The sequence below is a fragment of the Psittacula echo genome (assembly GCF_963264785.1).
Source record: "Psittacula echo genome assembly, chromosome: 3".
NCBI classification, from domain to species: Eukaryota; Metazoa; Chordata; class Aves; order Psittaciformes; family Psittacidae; genus Psittacula; species Psittacula echo.
The window spans coordinates 120,201,003-120,220,320 of record NC_137736.1 but is presented as its reverse complement, the minus strand read 5'-3'; the positions used below and the strand labels follow the sequence as shown (position 1 = coordinate 120,220,320).

General features: G+C 44.7%; 1 protein-coding gene across 1 annotated transcript in view; it reads right to left on the bottom strand.

The window, feature by feature from the left end:
- Nucleotides 1-17,731, bottom strand: part of ME3 (malic enzyme 3) — a gene marked incomplete at both ends in the record, with an annotated part of 115,481 nt that extends 97,750 nt beyond the window's left edge. Inside the window, one exon of the mRNA XM_080612943.1 lies at nt 17,543-17,731. Within this exon, the coding sequence (XP_080469069.1) occupies nt 17,543-17,731 (189 nt within the window). The remainder of the gene's footprint in view (nt 1-17,542) is intronic.
- Between the last annotated feature and the right edge of the window lie 1,587 nt (nt 17,732-19,318).

Below are 19,318 nucleotides of genomic sequence, written 5' to 3'. Positions count from 1 at the left end.
CATTCACAGAAAGTGTTGACTCAAGCGTTCCATGAGACAGGAACAGCCTCGAGCTGCGAAGCCTGTATTAAGAGACCATAACCACATTAGGAATGCCAACATTTAATTATGTCATTGAGACTAGCTCACGTGGCAAAGCAGCCCATCAGCTGTGCTTTACATGAGTGTCAGCAGGATGCAGACATCAATTAAGAGTCCAATGAAGGCTGCTGGGACCACAAAGCAGTTGAGATCTGGCAGACTACCTGGACGTTGAGTAATACATCAGATTTGATTTTGATTGTAGAGGTCATGCTACAATCTTGCTGGATACCACACACAGAAAGCTCCAACCACCTTCAAAAAGCTTAACCTACCATTTCCCCAAGAGCTTACACGTTATAACCTACAAGGGCTACAAACAACTCTTTAAACACCATCAAACCATCAAACCCTGATGCCTGCTGAAGCAAAGAGTGAAGGAAAAATAGTGAAGACAAAGAGATATTTCTAAAGGAAAATCCTCAATTCAAATTCGAAATCAGATGTTTTCCTAAAGCGTTTCTAGATGTATCGGATGGAACCAAGCTGAGAGAGCTGGGCTGGTTCAGCCTGGAGAAGAGAAGGCTCCTGAAGGGGAGACCTTAGAGCAGCTCCAGTGCCTAAAGGGGCTACAGGAAACCTGGAAAGGGGCTTTGGAGGGCCTGTAAGTATGAGACAAGGGGAATGGCTTTAACCTGACAGAGGGGAGACTGAGATGAGCTCTTAGCAGAAGCTCTTCCCAGTGAGGGTGCTGAGGCGCTGGCACAGGGTGCCCAGAGAAGCTGTGGCTGCCCCATCCCTGGCAGAGCTCAAGGCCAGGTGGGACAGGGCTTGGAGCAACCTGCTCTAGTGGAAGGTGTCCCTGCCTGTGGCAGAGAGTTGGAACTGGATGAGCTTTATGGACCCTTCAACCCAAACCAGGCTTTGATTCTTCCTGAAAGGGTCTGCAGAAGGGTCTCTTACTTTCACAAACATACATTGGGCTGCTTACAAGGATAAATGGACAGATAGAACCAGGACTTGTGTTCCTCCAAGCCAGCCCAAGTACAATATAGACACAGACAACACACAAAATTACTTTTGCTATCACCCTTCATTTTATTACAGGACAGAGATTTTGCTTCTCAGCTCCTTCTCTGGAACTCCTGATGATAAAAAACCTCTTACTGTTACATTAAAATCCCTTTCTGACATGTATGTCACTCAAAATAAGGTTATATTAACAGCATCAAATGGTTCACACTATTCTCAAGTGTTACAGATTATCCGCAGAAAGCAGCTTGAAGCTGTGAATGCATTTCCCAAGCATTTCTTGTCACAATCTACATCCAACATTCAATAAAGGAGAGCTCTAAAAAAGATGACTTATGCAAATACATCCAGAATGTACTACTCGAACTCAGCACCTGAAAGCTATTATTGCTTCACAGAGATGTTTTTAATTGTAAAATACAGAAGTGCACAAAATAGTTGCTTAATACAAAGTAGATAAATGTAATTTGTCCACCACTAGAATGCAGACGCTGAAGTATGAATTAGTGGCTGTTAACAAACACCATAAATTAACTGATGCCCACCTAATAAACTGGTTACACGTCAGTACATATTCGGTCTCAACCTCCATGTTCAACATAAAGATAAGGATATGCCTTTGGATATTCTTTAGAAGTCATCATAAGCTGATAGGTCAGTGATTTTAGCATGATGTGGATGCTGATGTTCTGCAGATGGCAGTGGCAACGCCTCGTCCTGCAGGAGAATCAGAAGGTTTTCATTTCAGGGAACAGCAGGGGTGAATTAGGACTCACAATAAGGGAGGGAGATTCTGCCAAAAATCAAGGTCTAGCCACATGCATGTGATTGCTTGGGGTGGGGGGGAAAGGCAGTTTCAGACAAATTTCAAGCAAGGTTTTACTTTGATGAGTATCCAAATTATACTAAAGTTGCTCCAATCCTACATGGTTGGGGATATGTGTTTGTATCTGCAGAAATCTCACTTCAGACTAAAGCATTGTGGTAAGTACAGAGGGGTGTCCCTGCAGTTGCACATTTTAATAAGCTTCCTATTAGATGTAAGTTTATAGAATCAGGTCCTCACTATTCCATTATGCTGGTCTCGGGCCAAATTTCTGCCTAGGAGTCACCTTGATGCTTCCCCAAGCCTTTTTCTCCCCAGACAAAACCAAGGAGTTCTGTAAAGCTTGAGGTTACCTGAATAACTTAAAGACATTAAAAAGGAAACAAAATTAGGTTTTTCCAAAAGCCAACAACTTCTAAACTATGTTTTTGTTGGAACAGCATTGCTGAGACTCAGCATGAAGCAAACATCCCGGGTTTATTTTTGTCCTCACTGAAAATCCACGCTCACACAGTATGGCTCACACAGGTCTGGTCATCCACATTCATATCAGTCACCAACTCTTCTCCCACTGAATTCCCACCAGATCTCAGAATTTGTGCATCATCCTGCCCCTGCTGTCCCGTGTCTTTCCGTATGGATCAAGAAGACAGGAAGAAATTCTTCCCTACGAGGATGGTGAGGCACCACAGAAGCTTTAACCTGACAGAGGGGAGACTGAGATGAGACATTAGGCAGAAGTCCTTTCCTGTGAGGGTGCTGAGGCGCTGGCACAGGGTGCCCAGAGAAGCTGTGGCTGCCCCATCCCTGGCAGTGTTCAAGGCCAGGTTGGACAGGGCTTGGAGCAAGCTGCTCTAGTGGAAGGTGTCCCTACCTGTGGCAGGGGGTTGGAACTGGATGAGCTTTAAGGTCCCTTTCAACCCAAACCTTACATGATCCTATGATTCCACTTGCTGACTATGAGCACTACATCTAAAGACATGTGTGATCAAACCCCAAACACTTACACAGTGCTGCTGATCTCAGTTTTCTTTTCAAGAAATATACAGACTTTTTTCTTTCAAAGGTGCCTGGTATGGAGAAAAGAGCCCAAGTCTGGCATGGCTGTGGGGTTTCATCCCTTTTTCTCTACCTTATGGGTAATCCTCACTATGTTCTTTGTTACTGCTACACTTTGCTTTTTATCCCCTAACTTCCCCAACCTACGAATAAGGGAGTTGGGACAAAGGAATTGTGAACCAGAATAGCAAATGTATTGGAATATGTACTTTTGCACAAAGTGAACCAAGATGTAACATCCAACTATTTGGGGAGGAGAAGAGGTTTGCTGCCCACAGCTTGGAGGCAGACCCTGTCTTCAAGCACCCTTAATGTGTATATTCAATCATACTGTAATCAAACTGCTCAGTGACTGCATAGTACATGAGAAGGACAGGTCAAACTCCTACACCAGCATTGAAGAATGTTGAATCTAAATCCACTACTCATAGAAGGGCCTGCCACACTGCTTCAGAACTTTTCTTTCATCCACTACTTTTCTGCTCCTCCTTTTTTAAACTGGAGGAAAGGGATTCAATGAAAAAGAAGCTGAGAGCAAGTTTATTCATTTGGAAGTTTTAACACCTGAAGTGACTGTGCTTAATAAAGGAAATCCCAACTGGAGATATCATAAGCTGTCTGAACCTCCTCCTGCAAGTTCATTTCATTTTTGCAGTTGGTTTTCTTCTGTGTGGTACGCAATAACACAGATACATTATTGGCTTTTATTTTTGCTTCTCTTCCCTGCGAATACAGAGCAGAAGTGTATCAATTTGCTTACAGCCCAACTGTGCTCCTTTAAAGCCACTCCTCAGTTACAGGCTTTGGCCAGAAGACATTCAGTCTTACAGCAGCGGGATACTAAATCAAAACCCTATGCCCTCGTTCAGCAAAGCACTTAAACAATATGAAACTAATAAGGCTGCAAGTTTGAATACTTTACTGCAAAGGGCTGTAATTACTCATTTGTTTCCCATCAAATTCAATCTGCTTTGGATCTAGTCCTAGACATTTGTTGGAAGGTGTCATGAAGTAAAATGAGAGGAAAGTCAGGCCCGTGATCTTGGTTTCTAAGAAATCATTGATTGAAGCACATCTAATCAGATGCTGAGGCAGCAGCCACAGGGGGACCACACATCACACCTGGACCTCTGGCCCACAAGCTTTAAGCCTAAATATTTACCCTATTTTGGTTCTCCCTTTGAATTATTGCTTTCATAACGTAGACAAGGTAATTACCTCAAGATTACAGGTATTGGCATCTGTAACATATACACAGGGTGATGGAAAGGTTTGCACTGGTACACAATAACACCAGGAAATTTAAGTGATTAAGCATATTAATGGAAAAAGCACTAAAAAACTTTCTTGTGCACAGCTTTTGGAATCATTTCACAAAATGCTTTTCATTTTATAAAACAGCACCTATTTGATGGCATGTATAGGATGCCAGAGTTTGTGGGATATAGCAGTTGATATACCGCATTTCTAATAGGCTGTGGTTGAGATCATTGTCAGAACAGACAAAGGATGCTATGATAAGACAGGAGAGCAAATAGGTATGCTGGGTGAGTGGTTAGGGGATTAATTCGGAGAGACCAGTGTTCAGGCACTTGGTCAGCCACAGATGTCCCATATTACCTTGGGCAAGTTAAATTCAGCTCCCCACTGAAGTGAGAATGACTACTTCCCTGCCTTGAAAGAGCACTCCAAAACTAAGTGTGAGATGTAAAATGCCAACATGATGCCCATGACTGCCCAATCTTTACTTGAATGTCTATCAGTGATTCAGAAACTGCCTTCCACAACCCCTTGGTAAGAAACACAATGGAGCTCCAAACTGTTAGCTGTAATGTGGCAAGTGTGTAGGACAGCTTGAATGTTTGAATGAATCTCATTAAAGAGAACCAGAAGCTGAATGACACATGCCTTAAAAATTGTATTATATGGTGAAGGCCTCCAAGAATTAAGAATATGAAATAATAAACCACAAGTATTTCTCCCAGTCACATTGTTTTCTTTTCTTTTTTCCCAGTTCTTGATGTTCAAACTCAATAGTTCCTATATTTTGCCACACTCCAGCAACCACAGCCAGGGATGATGTGTCTAACCACATTGTCTAACTCATTGGACTGAGAAACTAAACTTAGTCTCCGCTTCAGGCTCAAGCTGGAGATTTTAAACCTAAGTGGTGTATTCTAGATAATAGAGATGTTTCTTATTTGTAGAGCAATAAAAAAGTATCTTTACAACTTCTAGTACCCTTTTTCATCACCACATATTTGTCAGGTGAATTACCAAACATATAGATGTTTTCTCTGAAGAATGAGACTGCTCGCTATTTGGGCATGCCCTCTGTTTCCACCTTGATCTTTTTCCTTGGAGAAAAAGGTAAGGACTTTGGTCATCACCCCAGGATTTCTGAAAGTCCAGAAGTTAGCTCAAAGCTACAGTCTTATGTGCAGTGCTGATCTGCAGATAGACAGTAAACTCAATGCATCCAAAAGATGATCAGCCTCTGCATACATACAGACTACATGCAAAGCAGATGCTGGATGCCCAGATAAATGGTCCACCTCACCCAGAACAGAGATGAGGAATACCTGCAATGCACAGTGACATTGATGTTCCCACCACTGTGCACACCACAGATCTGGAAACTCTCGTATCCCAGAGGCTCCTCAGCCCAAGAGCCTTCCCTCTCCTCACAGCACTCTTCTGCCTGGATAGGAAAAAGCAATGGTGCCTCAAAGTTAAGGTTGAAGCCTCTTTTTAAGAGACAGAAAGCATTTCCCATAGAATGAAATTACTATGAACCTGAAATTATTATGAACCTGGGGCATCCCTGCCTGTGGCAGGGGGTTGGAACTGGATGACCTTAAGGTCCTTTCCAACCCAAACCATTCTATGATTCTTTGATTCTATGATTCTTTGATTCTACGAAAGGGAAGAGGCTCACAGGACTTCAAGCAAATGTGGTTTGGGCCCCAAATCAGGGCTCATTGCAACCAGCTTAGAGTTTGAGAAAGCTTTTGCACCACTAGGAAATTCAAACCAGTGGTAAACTGACCAAGGGACTTATGAACAAGACTGAAATTCATGCCTCCTACAAGCATGCCTAATACAGTGCTACAGTACCACACTTCAGAGGTTACATTATGATGATGCCAAGCAATGACATTAAGACTTGAGAATGGTTTCAGCTGCTCCTTGCTTGCTCATAGATACGTAACCACGTTCACTGCTCTTCCTCCCTTCTCCAACCCTGTGGAACCCTGAAGGTCCTGGGAGCTGCTTTATTTATCCTCTGTCAAAAATTAAACATTAAAAGCATCCACTTCACTGAATTTGCTGTTCCTCAGGATATACTAATTGAAAACTTCTTCCTTGCTGTTACAAACTGCAGTGCAAATATTGTTCTGTGAGTCAAGCAAGATTCATATCCCTCCTTCCCTGCAGGAAACCCTAATGAAGGCTACAGGGGTTTCCAGCTTCACAGGAAGTGAAACTGCTGGACTCTGACATTTTGATACTTGGCTTCAGTGGGAAACTCATTCTGCAACTCCACCACTTGCATTCCTACGGGCAAAGCAGTCCAGCTGCCCATCAACAGGACATCTGACCTTGCAGGGAAACCTGAAAGGCACTGGTACAAAACAACACGATCTGGTTACGGTTTCACTCTTGCTGCCAAATCCATTAAAGCTTATCTTTAAAACGCAATTAACTTGTTACAAGTGGCCAAAACCAAACCTATTCTCCAGCAGCAGCCAGACTCTTCCTGCTGCTTTCCAGCACATTTGCATCACTCCTATTTATGTGAGAAATTACTTTGTTATCTTACAACTTGAAATACAGTTAACATTACAGTTATAGTAATTCCCCAAACAATTACTTGCCTTTAGGGAGGGTGGCCCAGTTTCAGCAAGCATCAGTCATGCATTCATTCTTGTTTCATAATCCCAGTCACCCTTGACCAGAGAACATCTGGAAGGTCACAATTCAAAGGCACTTTTGGAACTTCTATGAAGGTACAAGAACTCTCCAGAGCAGCTTCAAGCTCTCCAAGGTATCTCACTCAGTGCGCCCACTTTGTCTTCAACAGCTCTTGTGCACAAGTCCAGCTCTTCGGCGTGCCAGAGGACAGCTTCTGGCATGGGAAAGGCATCACTGAGCTCCAAAGTTCATAAGGAAGATGAACGAGCTTGGACAGATGATGCTAAAACAGACGGGACTAAAAAGCACTTTTGATTTCTGGAACACATAACTATGGAAGCAGCTGGAGCCTTCACGGGATTCTCCATCAGTTGAAATGGATGATATTGGCATAATCCATTTTTACTTTGAAATTTCTGGCTTAAGCAATTTTTCACATATGCTTTCATTTTAATTACTACCCATGAACAGAGTACAATGTGAAATTCCACCATCTTGCTACCTTTAATCTCATCCTTTTGTGATCAAATGATCTCGAATGGTGGAATTGCTTATTCCTGAATCCTCAAAAGGCTTGATGCAAAGCTGACTGAAATCAGCAGAGAGCCTCCCAATGCTTAAGCCTTTTCTGCCCCTCAGAAACCCAACAGCAATGCTCAGGGAAACCTAAGTGCTGTCACAGGCATTATTTTTTCCCTTAGACATAAGCCAGCGAAAGCTGCTGGCATCAGCACATGGAGGGAAACGCATGTCCCATGTGTCTCCTTCTAATAAACACTGCTGCATATCACAACCTGGGCAGTTTACCAAAGCTGAGAGGAATCTGTTGCATGTGGGCAATGAGAAACAAGTCCCAGGGGTACGTGCACAAAAAATCCTCCAAACTGGAGAGGGGAAAAACCCCAATTTTCTTTACCTCTGATCAACCAAGTTTGTGTTTCATATAATCACAGAATGGTTTGGGTTGGAATGGATCTTCAGTCCATTCAGTCCAGAAACAAAAGCTCATCCAGTACCAGCCCCCTGCCAGGGGCAGGGACACTTTCCACTGCTCAAAGCCCCATCCCCAAAGTGTGTAAGACACCAGTGTAAGCAAATTCACTGGTGAATGTCAAAGTAGCAGACACCAACCACAAGCGACTCTGTGTTACTACAAGCATTAACATCTCCTTGGAGAGCTTTCTGTAGACCCACCTTCCTGGAGCACATGGTCACATTTATCCTTGCTTTCCATCACTTGGACACCATCAAGCCAAGACATCTGCTAGGCACTGGGGGAAGACATGTTCTCGGTTCTTCTTCCCAGCATCCTCATTACTTCAAATACTTTGAGATCACAGACATGTAGAGAGGTTTGGATTGGAAAGACCTTAAGATCATCCAGTTCCAACCCCTGCCATGGGCAGGGACACCTCACATTAGACCATGTCACCCAAGGCTTTGTCCAACCCGGCCTTGAACACTGCCAGGGATGGAGCATTTACCACTTCCCTGGGCAACCCATTCCAGTGTCTCAGCACCCTTACAGTAAAGAATTTCTTCCTTATATCTAACCTGAACTTCCCCTGCTTAGGTTTGAACCCATCACCCCTTGTCCTATCACTACAGTCCCTAATGAAGAGTCCCTCCCCAGCATCTTTATAGCCCCCCTTCAGATACTGGAAGGCTGCTCTGGGGTCTCCACGCAGGTTCTCTTCTCCAGGCTGAACAGCCCCCACTTTCTTAGCCTAATCCTGTTGTGCAAACTGTGTCTCTCACCCAGAAACCATCTGAGCTGCTAAACTACCAAGTTTAGCACTAATGCACTAATCATAGAATCATAGAAAAATTGAATGGTCAGGGTTGGGAAGGACCTGTTTTCCCATTATTCCACAGACTTAGCACTTCAGCAAGTATTATTTATTACTTGGCTCATTTTATTGCTAGATTTAGAAACCTTGATACAGTATCAGGAGATAGAAGGGCCTTGTCCTTCCAATAACTGTAATCAAGAGATCTGATTTATGGGCACAGTTGTTTTATCCCAGCAATTAGCTACAAACACAAATGGCAACACGAAGGCATCTAATTCCCTGCGAGGTGGGCAATGGCTAGCAGGGAAAGGTTCAGGCTTTCGGTGGGTTTTTTTGTTGCTTGGATCAACTGATCTAGTTGGGGATATAAAAACACTGAGTTGCAAGAAGGGCTGTGAACATTAAAGTCTCTGGGTTTACTTCTATTTCCCCTGGCCTAATAAAACACTTCTCTCTTCCTCTAGCCCCTGCTCTGCTTTACATGCTTAGACCATCTTGACAAACTTAATAACCTGAACATTTCCAAAAATGACAGGATTTGGCATGTATAATCCATTCTCTCATTTGCAGCTAATCACAGCTAAAATTACCTGCAGCTTTAACATCAAGCCCTTCACATGAAGATTAAACAGAGTTTAATGGTTTCCACCATAAATTTAACCACTAGGCAAAGTGACAAATCCATGAGCCAAGCCAAAGAGTTAAAGTTCAAGATGTCTTGTGCAGAAGAACGCAGCACTGCTGGGTTTGAAATAACTAATTCCTTCCTATGTTGAGAAACACAGTCAAGCCTTAACTACATGTTTTATGAGGCTGAACAGAGCTAGTCCATATGGACGTACTACAAAACAGACATCACTTTAGAAGTTAGACACAGAAAAAAACCATCCCGTAAAACGTGGAGCTGATCTTTTTTATATACAATACAGAAATACACTGAAAATCTGTTTCAGTTCCATCGTTCCATGTGCTGAAGAAGGATCTATGTGCAACAGAGCTGCAAAATGAAGTTAAGCAGATAATGCTGATATGCAGCAAACGTCTGTGCCGGTGTTATTTTCTTTGTCAGTCTGTTCAGTTTATGTCCGAGTTTCGTGTTTGGCAGCTGCAGAACTATAAAAAGCTCTGCCATTTAAAACATTTTTATAAGGAAGATATTGTATTAGGCTGACAATGCAGAAGTCGTTTATCAAAATGCCACGTTGTTTGGGGAGCCAGATAGCAAGTGTCAGCCCTGGGCCTCAAAGAGGAGCTTAAAAATCAAAACCACGCTCATTATCTCTACCAGAGCTCATTAGAAGCTGAAAGTAGTCAAGTTTGCTGTTGTGCTAAGCCTTCTACTGAACAAGGGAATTGAACTACAGCACAGTGTTTATTCTCCCCCAAGCATCGAGGCCTGTCTGACCTGCTCACAACAGCACTGAAGCTCAGTCTGTCCCACAAGAATCCACTTGGGTAAAAGCTATAATAGGCTGTTCAAGGTTTGGTAGCAGGGAGGAAAAGACAGAAAAAATAAGTGACAGTCACAGGAAAAGGAAGATATAAAGGAAAACCTTTGTGTTTTCAGTCTGACTTGTCTCCTAGGCTTTGCCAGCATAAGAATATTTCTGGATCCAGAAGCCCAAGGATAATCAAAATAACCATTTGCTTCTTAGCTTCCCGATTCGTTGCTAAAAACCAACCAACAACAAGCCAGGACAATCTCCTGCATGGCATTTACTCAGAGACGGATACAGGCAAGGCTTCTCCCATGCAGGACAGCACCCAGTGTTCAGCTGCTGCAGGAACATGCAGTGGCAGCTCCAAAATCAGATTTCAGGGCCTAACGGCATGGGCTCAGTGCTAGAAGAGCCTAGGTGCTGTCTGCACAGGGGCACGCACCAGCAGTGATACTCTTTGAATGGAGGAATAAGTAGAACATTGATACCACAAGAGAGCTGCCAAAAGCAGATGTTTGCACAGTACCTCCCATCAGCCAGGCAAGTTGTGGGGCAGGAGGGTAAATCTGCATCACTTACAGCAAGACAGAGAAAGAAAATGATCCCAAAGCCTTGGAGGAGCCTAAATATCATAACCAATCATAACTCTCCCCTTCAGCAAGGGGTAGCAATAGAGTGTAGTTATTCATCAGTCCCTACCTTTCCTTTCTCAGCTCTTAAGGAATGCCAGTAAGAGTAGCTCAAGTCTCCTCCTGTAGCTGGCTGCTATAGAAGCTAAAGAGGAACTCAATTTACATTCTCTTTATCCAAAGTCAGGTCAAACAGAATTTGCTCTAAGGCCAGTTTTGTTCAGCAAGTGCCAGATCTGACACACCAAAACCAGAAATGCAGGGGTCAAACTCTGCCACATAGCATTACAAAGCTGCCAGACCCATCCCTAGTAGGTACCTTATGGTACAGCAAATCCACCTGATAACAAAACTGCACAACAAGCTATTGCTCTTCACTTCATTTTGTGAATTAGCACTGCCTTTCAGCAGCTTCAGTTAAACCATCACTAATTCTGAGGAGCACCAGACTCATCTCAACTACAGAACTATAGAGTCTCTAAAATCAATGACATATGTCACAATACTTACGTGGGGCAAGGCTTGAAGCCTGCTGAGGTCAGTGAAGACTGGGACCAGCCTCACATGTAACATGATCACTATTCCCACTGTCATCTACAGTGCTTCCAAAGTAATCAGCTAGTTGTTTGCCACACTAGATGCAATGAATAAGAATGCTGAATAAGCTGTCACATTCAGCCCTAGCTCCATTCTAACCACAGCAATATCAGTTTTCATGCTGTTTATCAAACAATTTATGTTACTTAAGTGCAACTTAAATGCCAAAAACAACTTAGTCTACCCTACGAAACAAAAGCTACATTCACTCTTAGCTCTGCCCTACCAAAGCATGCCTGGTGTAAGGATTAAGACTCCTCTAAAAGAAAGGGCATGATAAAAAGAAAGCAACAGAGGCAGCTGCCAAACTGATGAATTTCCACAAGTTACAGGCAATTTTAAAGGTATTGTTACAACATAAACTGCTCAGACAACAGAAACAAGCATTTTGGTCCAAACACTATTTATTTTTATTAATATCTCACAGTGACTGCAAGCATAAACTCAGCACTTCTAAAAGCTGCCCAACAGATACTTCCAAGACCTCTCTGTGCATCTACAAGGCCTAAAGGCAGAACACAGAACAAGGACCAATGTACTATGGGGTTATTACAGCACAGAGACAGGGTCTGCATCAGCACCCTCTCCCTTTCGCCGCTACAGACACCCTTCCAATCCAGAGGAGTCCGTGAAGATGCTACGAGGGCTAGAGCTGCCCCGCTCTGGAGCCAGGCTGAGAAGGCTCCTTAAGAGGAGACCTCAGAGCAGCTCCAGTGCCTAAAGGGGATACAAGGAACCTGGAGAGGGGCTTTGGACAAAGGTCTGTAGGGACAGGACAAGCAGAAATGGCTTTGACCTGACAGAGGGGAGGTTAAGATGAGCCCTTAGGCAGAAGCTCTTCCCTGTGAGGGTGCTGAGGTGCTGGCACAGGGTGCCCAGAGAAGCTGTGGCTGCCCCATCCCTGGCAGTGTTCAAGGCCAGGTTGGAAGGGCTTGGAACAACCTGCTCTAGTGGAAGGTGTCCCTGCTGGTGGCAGGGGATTGGAACTGGATGAGCAGCAGTGGGAGGAGCATTGAAACACGTTTTCATAGCATCACAGAGTCACAGAATGGTTTGGGTTGGAAAGATGAGGAGCTTGCCTTCTGTCTCAAGCTGTGGTTTGGCTTGGGCCTGCAGCAGCCCATGTGCTGCAGGGTTTGCCCATAGAAGTGTCTTGTTTGATATCCCTAGAAACTCGAGAGTCCTGTCAGGTCAGTTCATCTACACGAGCATCCTGTCTCCAGCAGCAGCCATAAACCTTAGGATGAATACATAAGGTGGGTAAATAGGATACTCTTTCCCTGCACACTCCCATCCCTTCAGCATTTGCAGTTTGAGGACTTTATCACCCACATGTGGCTTTAGTGTTTATAAAAACCCTCAGGGGAGTTTATTCATTACCTTTTTAAGTGAACTTGTACACTACAACTTGCTGAAATGGGCTTTTGGAAAATAAGAGGGGAACCTCCAAACTCAGCCCACCTCATACTCCTACTTTGCAAAACATAAAGACATTGTAAGTTAAATGCTGGGAGTCACATAGCCACTTTAAGCCCTCTGCTTACCTCAGTAGTCTTCTGTCTACCCAGACCTAAAGCTGGCCAACCCCAAACTCCAGTTGTAAGAATATGGATTTCTGAGAGATTTACTAACCTGAAAACAGAATACTGCCTTGATTTGATCTTGCCAGCTGTCATTCAGACACACTGTTCTGGTGCTCTTCACTGATTTTAAATGCAATAGTTTCACAAAGGCAGCTAATTTTAGTTCTATTTCATCACAGTTACTGAGGGTAGCTGTGTGCAATGGTATCATTCTCAGCTGCAGTGGTAAATTACTGACACAGTGCAAAGAAACCTCAGGTAGCACAATTCTGATCCCTGCAAAGCTAAAGGGCAAACAAACTTTCTGCATTTTAATCATGTGCACAGCAGCACACTCCAAACCCTGTAACAATTCTTCAAAGGCTCTTTACAGTTCCAGACTGGTAATTTTGGGTTTGTTAGGGTTTTCTGTGGTGGGTTTCTTTGCAATTCATTATGACATATCCCATAAAAAGCAACGGAGAGCAGGCACAGACATCAACAGTACACAGTATTATCCAGATGTACATTGAAGACCCCAAATTCTGACCCCTGCACTGCACTTTGCAGAACAATTCAGCACGTTAACTCAACCCTTCAAATACAGCAATATCCTGCTGCATAACTACTCTACGATTCTACGACAACAAACTGTAACCTCCAGCTCTGCATCTGTTTGTGATGGCACATCTCCAAGGAGGCATGATTTATCCCCAAAACAGGACTTCCAACAAAAAGCTTGAAGCACCATGAACCTTCCAACTGAACACTGTAATCAGGTGTCATGAGCTAAATCAGAGTCAGTTTTGGACAAGATTTTAGAGTCCCTACAGGTGTGTGACCAAACTAGGAACTGTTCAGCTCAGTGTGTGACTGCTAAAACACAGACAGGATGCAATGCATAGACTGGACAAATAATTTAAGGACTGGATGTGGGATACTTTCATCAGGGATATTCTTCATCAGGGACAGTAGCAATAGGACAAAGGGTGAGGCGTTCAAACTGAAACAGGGGAGATTTAGATTAGGTATAAGGAAGAAGTTCTTTACTGTGAAGGTTGTGAGGCTCTGGAACAGGTTGCCCAAAGAAGTGGTAAATGCTCCAGCCCTGGAAGTGTGCAAGGCCAGGCCGGACAGAGCCTTGGGCACCCAAGAATCATAGAATGGCTCAGGTTGGAAAAAACCTTAAGCTCATATAGTTCTAACCCCTTGTCATAGGCAGGGACACCTCACTCTAGACCATGTTGCCTCTCTGGCATCCTTACTAGCCCCCTTCAGATACTGGAAGGCTGCTATGAGGTCTCCACACAGCTGCTTTTCTCCAGGCTGAACAGCCCCAACTTTCTCAGCCTATCTTCACAGGGGAGGTGCTCCAGTCCCTTGATCATCCTCGTGGCCCTCCTCTGGACTTGTTCCAACAGTTCCATATCCTTTTTATGTTGAGGACACCAGAACTGCACACAATACTCCAAGTGAGGTCTCCCAAGAGCAGAGTAGAGGTGCAGGATCACCTCCTTCGACCTGCTGGTCCTTTTGATGCAGCCCAGGATATGGTTGGAAGTCCTTTTCAACCCAAATCATTCTGATTAGCACAATCTCATTTATAATCCCTGCTTTATGTAGTGTTGACACCCTTGACCAATATTTAGGAATTCAAATCAGAAAACGCAGCCAGCTTCACATAGTAAACAATGACCAGAGGAGAGAAATGACTGCAAATCTCATACACCCATCACCAGCTTTTCATTTCTTTCTTTCTGCTCAGGCAGACCTGGAAAACAGAAGAGCTTCTCAGAGGACAGCCTGCTTTTATCCATATTTAGGATATTTTAGAGGACCTAGCATCATTGATTTCAGAGCCTGCTTCTTCAAAGCATCTTCAACCTAGTAAGCAAGCAAAGACTTGGATCAATAACCTCAGACAGTGAATCTGCCTGTGGTTCTGTTGGAAGGACATAGTCATCTTCATTGAATAAATACCACACACTTCATAGCTTTAGACTGACACTTCAAACTTCACCCACAAGCTATAAAACAGCCAGTGCATTGAATAAAGCAGCAAAACGCTTGCTGCCCAAAGCCTCACTTCTTTCAGAGGTTCTTGGAGAGATGTGAGAAATATCCCCTGCCTTCAACCAGATGAAGACTTACAGCAGGATCCACTGCAGAAAAACAGCAATGACCTCAGGACCACATTTAGCTACCAAGGGAGTAAACAGTAATTGCTATGTGATGAGAATACACAGCTGAAAACCTTCTGAGATCCCCAATTGTGACTTAAACGGCTGCAGCACAGAAGACCAAAGGACTACCAATCATATGCTGACGTATGAACTGTCTGAAACATCCCATTTCAGTTGAACACAGTTAAGTCTTTAGGTACTACAATGAACTGCTAAAAGCAACAGAGCCTGTTTACAGGCTGTTTACAGGAGTTTGGTAAGAGGGCCTGAGCATTTACTAGTTCCCTAGGTGCATAAATAGCCAGTCCTTATCTCTTACCAATAATGATAGCTGTTTCTGTTCTCACTTGGATGTGCTGTAGATGCCTTTATCACTGAGTGTAAGATCCATACTGACAGAGGAACATAGCAACATACACAGGAAACACCCAGGCAAGACTAGCTGGGAGATTTCTCATGGCCAGTTAAACACGGCACACTAGAATACATTTTACCTCCAACAGAAACAGATTTGTTCCCTTCTCTCCACATGGACAGAAATCCATTTAGACTTAAAGAAAACCAGTTTATTTCACTGGAAGGGGAAAAAAATTTAGAAAAGCCTCAACTCTGAAAACCATCAAACAGGACATTCAAAATCTACTTCTGTGGTAGCCAGATCAATTTAAAACACATGAGAGATTCAACTGGTTTTGTGTTATTATTGAATTACACTGAGCAAAGATCCAAGTATTAATATTTTCAGTTTGAACTGATACATGTAAGACTACTGGAAACATCAGCTGTGTCACTCTTTGTAACTATGATTGAACACCCAAGAGAACAAGCCAGATGCTGAAGAAAAAGCCATTAAAACCACTTAATGCTGATGAACTATTGTTGCTTATGAGACTGCTGGCAAATCCTCTTCTCTTCAGTCTTACAGACATGCACTGTATAACGATTCAAAACATACTGCCTACAGAATTGTTACATGCTCAGGAACACCCTGTGTCATTGTGTGGTCTGTAGGGGTTCACCTCTATGGATGCTGAAATGGTACTGGCAGATGCAGCCCCGCGTGCAGCTTGCTACACAAAGTGAAAGCTGTCATCCAAAGACTCTTCAGTTCAGAAGGAGCCATGTAAGTACATACCAAGGAGAAGCTGAATAGAATCACAGAATGGTTTGGGTTGGAAGGGACCTTAAGATCATCAAGTTCCAACCCTCTGCCATCGGCAGGGACACCTTCCATAGACCAGGTTGCTCCAAGCCTCATCCAACCTGGCCCTGAAAACTGCCAGGGATGGGGCAGCCCATTAGCTATGAATATCATGTTTAACACTTATTTTTAAAGTAATTAGGGTATTTGTAGTGATTTCCAGCAACATGAATACAAGAAACAGGAACCAAATAATCTTGAATCCGACATATCTGATCCCAAAATTTGCATCCAGGTTATTTTTCCCTTTCAAATTATGTAAAGAGTAGTGTAGGGCTATTTATCAAACATACATAAAATTATGTGTGCTCCTTTTCTGGGCTAAGAAAGGCACTCATCCAGCTACACAAAGGATGGTAATTGTTTGTGTAGAATAGGTAGCACATCATGAGTCCCAGTGCGTTCTCATCCCTACATGCTATCTAAGCCGTCTTGCTTTTGCTGCTCAACAGCAGCCGTGGCCCAGAGACAGGGGTCCAGGTCTCTTTACACAGAGAGACAGAAAGAATCACTTTACTTACAATTATCAATTCATACAATTCATCATAAAATTAAGATCTTAAAATCAACCATGCGTTGCTCACAAACATACGTGTGATATCTACTGATGTAAAGAGTGACCTATTTGATAAATGGCAACCGACCTTTCTCCTGCTGGGAAGCGGAGAGCCCTAGTCGTTCCTAGCTCGAAGCTTCAGGGTCTCATTGTAAATGGTTGAAAACCTTTCTCCTAAAACACGCTGCTTTTTCTTTGGTTCTAAATGACATTGACATTTCTGCAGCATTGAGCACAAACACTTCTTCAGCCTGGCAAAACACACTGCTTTGGTTCTGCTATGAAAGGAGGAGTCAAACCAAGGACAACCCCACCAAGGTCTAAACAACCAGTTCCTAAGCTGCAACGTGCAATACAACATACATCAAAATACCCCAGGTTTTGGGTTTTAGGAGAATCCACGCTTTCTCCTCCCCGGTTTTTCCTCATTCCAGCCAAATGGCTGCAGGTCCTACACAGGCTCTCCCAGTGCCACCACAGCAGCAGCCGCAGACAGCTCCAAAGGAGGCCACTGGTGCTGAACCTCTAACACTCACCCCATGCTCTGCTCAGATCAACCCACCATCACTCCGCACCACATTCACCCCTACCTGCCGGCTGCACACTGCGGATGGGCACAGGCAACACTGCCACAACGCTTCCAACGCAGGATACCTGCAACCCATCACACCAAGCACCTTCCACCCGCTCCAACAAGCCCCTTCCCCAAGCAACCCCCGCGGCACCGACCTTGTTGAGGTGCGGATTCCTGGTGATGTCGTACCCCCGCTTCCTCACGGACACGGCCTTGCCGCGGGCGGCCGCGTCCTCCCCGGCCCGGCAGCTCCAGCCCCGGGCCACGCTGAGGAGAAGCGGGCTCCGGCCGGCCCCCGCCATCCGCAGCAGGAGGCCGCCAGCCCCGCCGCACACCGGCACCATCCTCCTGCCGGGGCTGCTGCGCCTAAGGGCGGAGACGGCGGGAGCAGAGCCCAGCGGGGCGGGCCCGGCCGATCCCAGCCCAGGTGTGCCCGGCCCGGCCCCTCACGGCGCGGCGGTCCCCGCCGAAGCGAAAGGAAACCTCGGAAGCAGATCCTGGCTCGATCCCGCGGCGCCTTCGCCGTTACCTGTTAAGGCTCAGGCGGTGGCTGAGGGGAGGGCAGGGGGGGTTCGTCCGGCCCCGGCCCCGCCTCCGCCGGGGGCAGTGGGCCCATAGGGGACACAGAGGCAGTGGCGTGAGGGGAGTGGGGTCTGCCAGGCCGGGGCTTCGCCTCCCGCCATCGCGGGGCCTGAGGGAGGCCCTCACCCCGCCTGGTCCCCTGTACATGAAATCTGTATACACAGTACAGAGTCACAGAGTGGTTTGGGTTGGAAGGGACCTTAAAGCTCCTCCAGCTCCAACCCCTGCCACAGGCAAGGACACCTTCCACTAGGGCAGGTTGTTCCAAGCCCCTGTGTCCAACCTGGCCTTGAACACTGCCAGGGATGGGGCAGCCACAGCTTCTCTGGGCACCCTGTGCCAGCGCCTCAGCACCCTCACAGGGAAGAGCTTCTGCCTAAGAGCTCATCTCAGTCTCCCCTCTGGCAGGTTAAAGCCATTCCCCTTGGCCTGTCCCTACAGGCCCTTGTCCAAAGCCCCTCTCCAGCTTTCTTGTTGGCCCCTTTAGGTCCCAGAAGGCTGCTTTAAAGTCTCCTTGGAGCCTGGCCTAAGAAACCTGGTGGAAGATGCTGTATACTGTGTATATTATGTATATACTATATATATAGTATATATTATGTACATTACATATATCTTTTATATATTATAATCTATATATTCTATTCACTGAAGAAGGCAGGTCCCTGTATCCATTTTTTCAAAGAAATTACATCTTTCATTCTTTAAAATGGTGACACCATCATAGAATCATAGAATGGCTTGGGTTGGAAAGGACCTTAAGATCATCCAGTTCCAACCCCACTGCCATGGGCAGGGACACCTCACACTAAACCATGCCACCCAAGGCTCTGTCCAACCTGGCCTTGAATGGAATCATAGAATAGTTAGGGTTGGAAAGGACCTTAAGATCACTACTACCATTCTCTTATAAAAACCCAGTGGCTTTTACCCTGCAAAAGAATGGTTCAGTTCCATCTTCAGATCAACACTGTGCTCCCACACTTGAGACCCGCTGTGAAGCTCTGGTCTGCTTTGAGTGAGGGATGCTATCCAGCTTCTCCTGCCATTTGTGTTGCTGTCCACAGATGTATTTTTTAACATGCTTCAATATTTTGGGGGATAAATTATATGGCCCGTGCAGAAGAGAATGGACTGCAGAGTGAAAGATGGATATGATTGTCCTTTCTTGCCTGGCATTGTATAGGCACCCCATACAGTAAAGTAGAGTAGAGAAGAGTAGAGCAAAGTACAGCAGAGTAGAGTGGAGTACAAATAATAGAATAAATAGACTAGAATAGATAGCATACAATAAATAGAAGTTTTCAGTTCAATTCTATGACCTTGTAATTTCTCCCTAACCAGTGCATGGC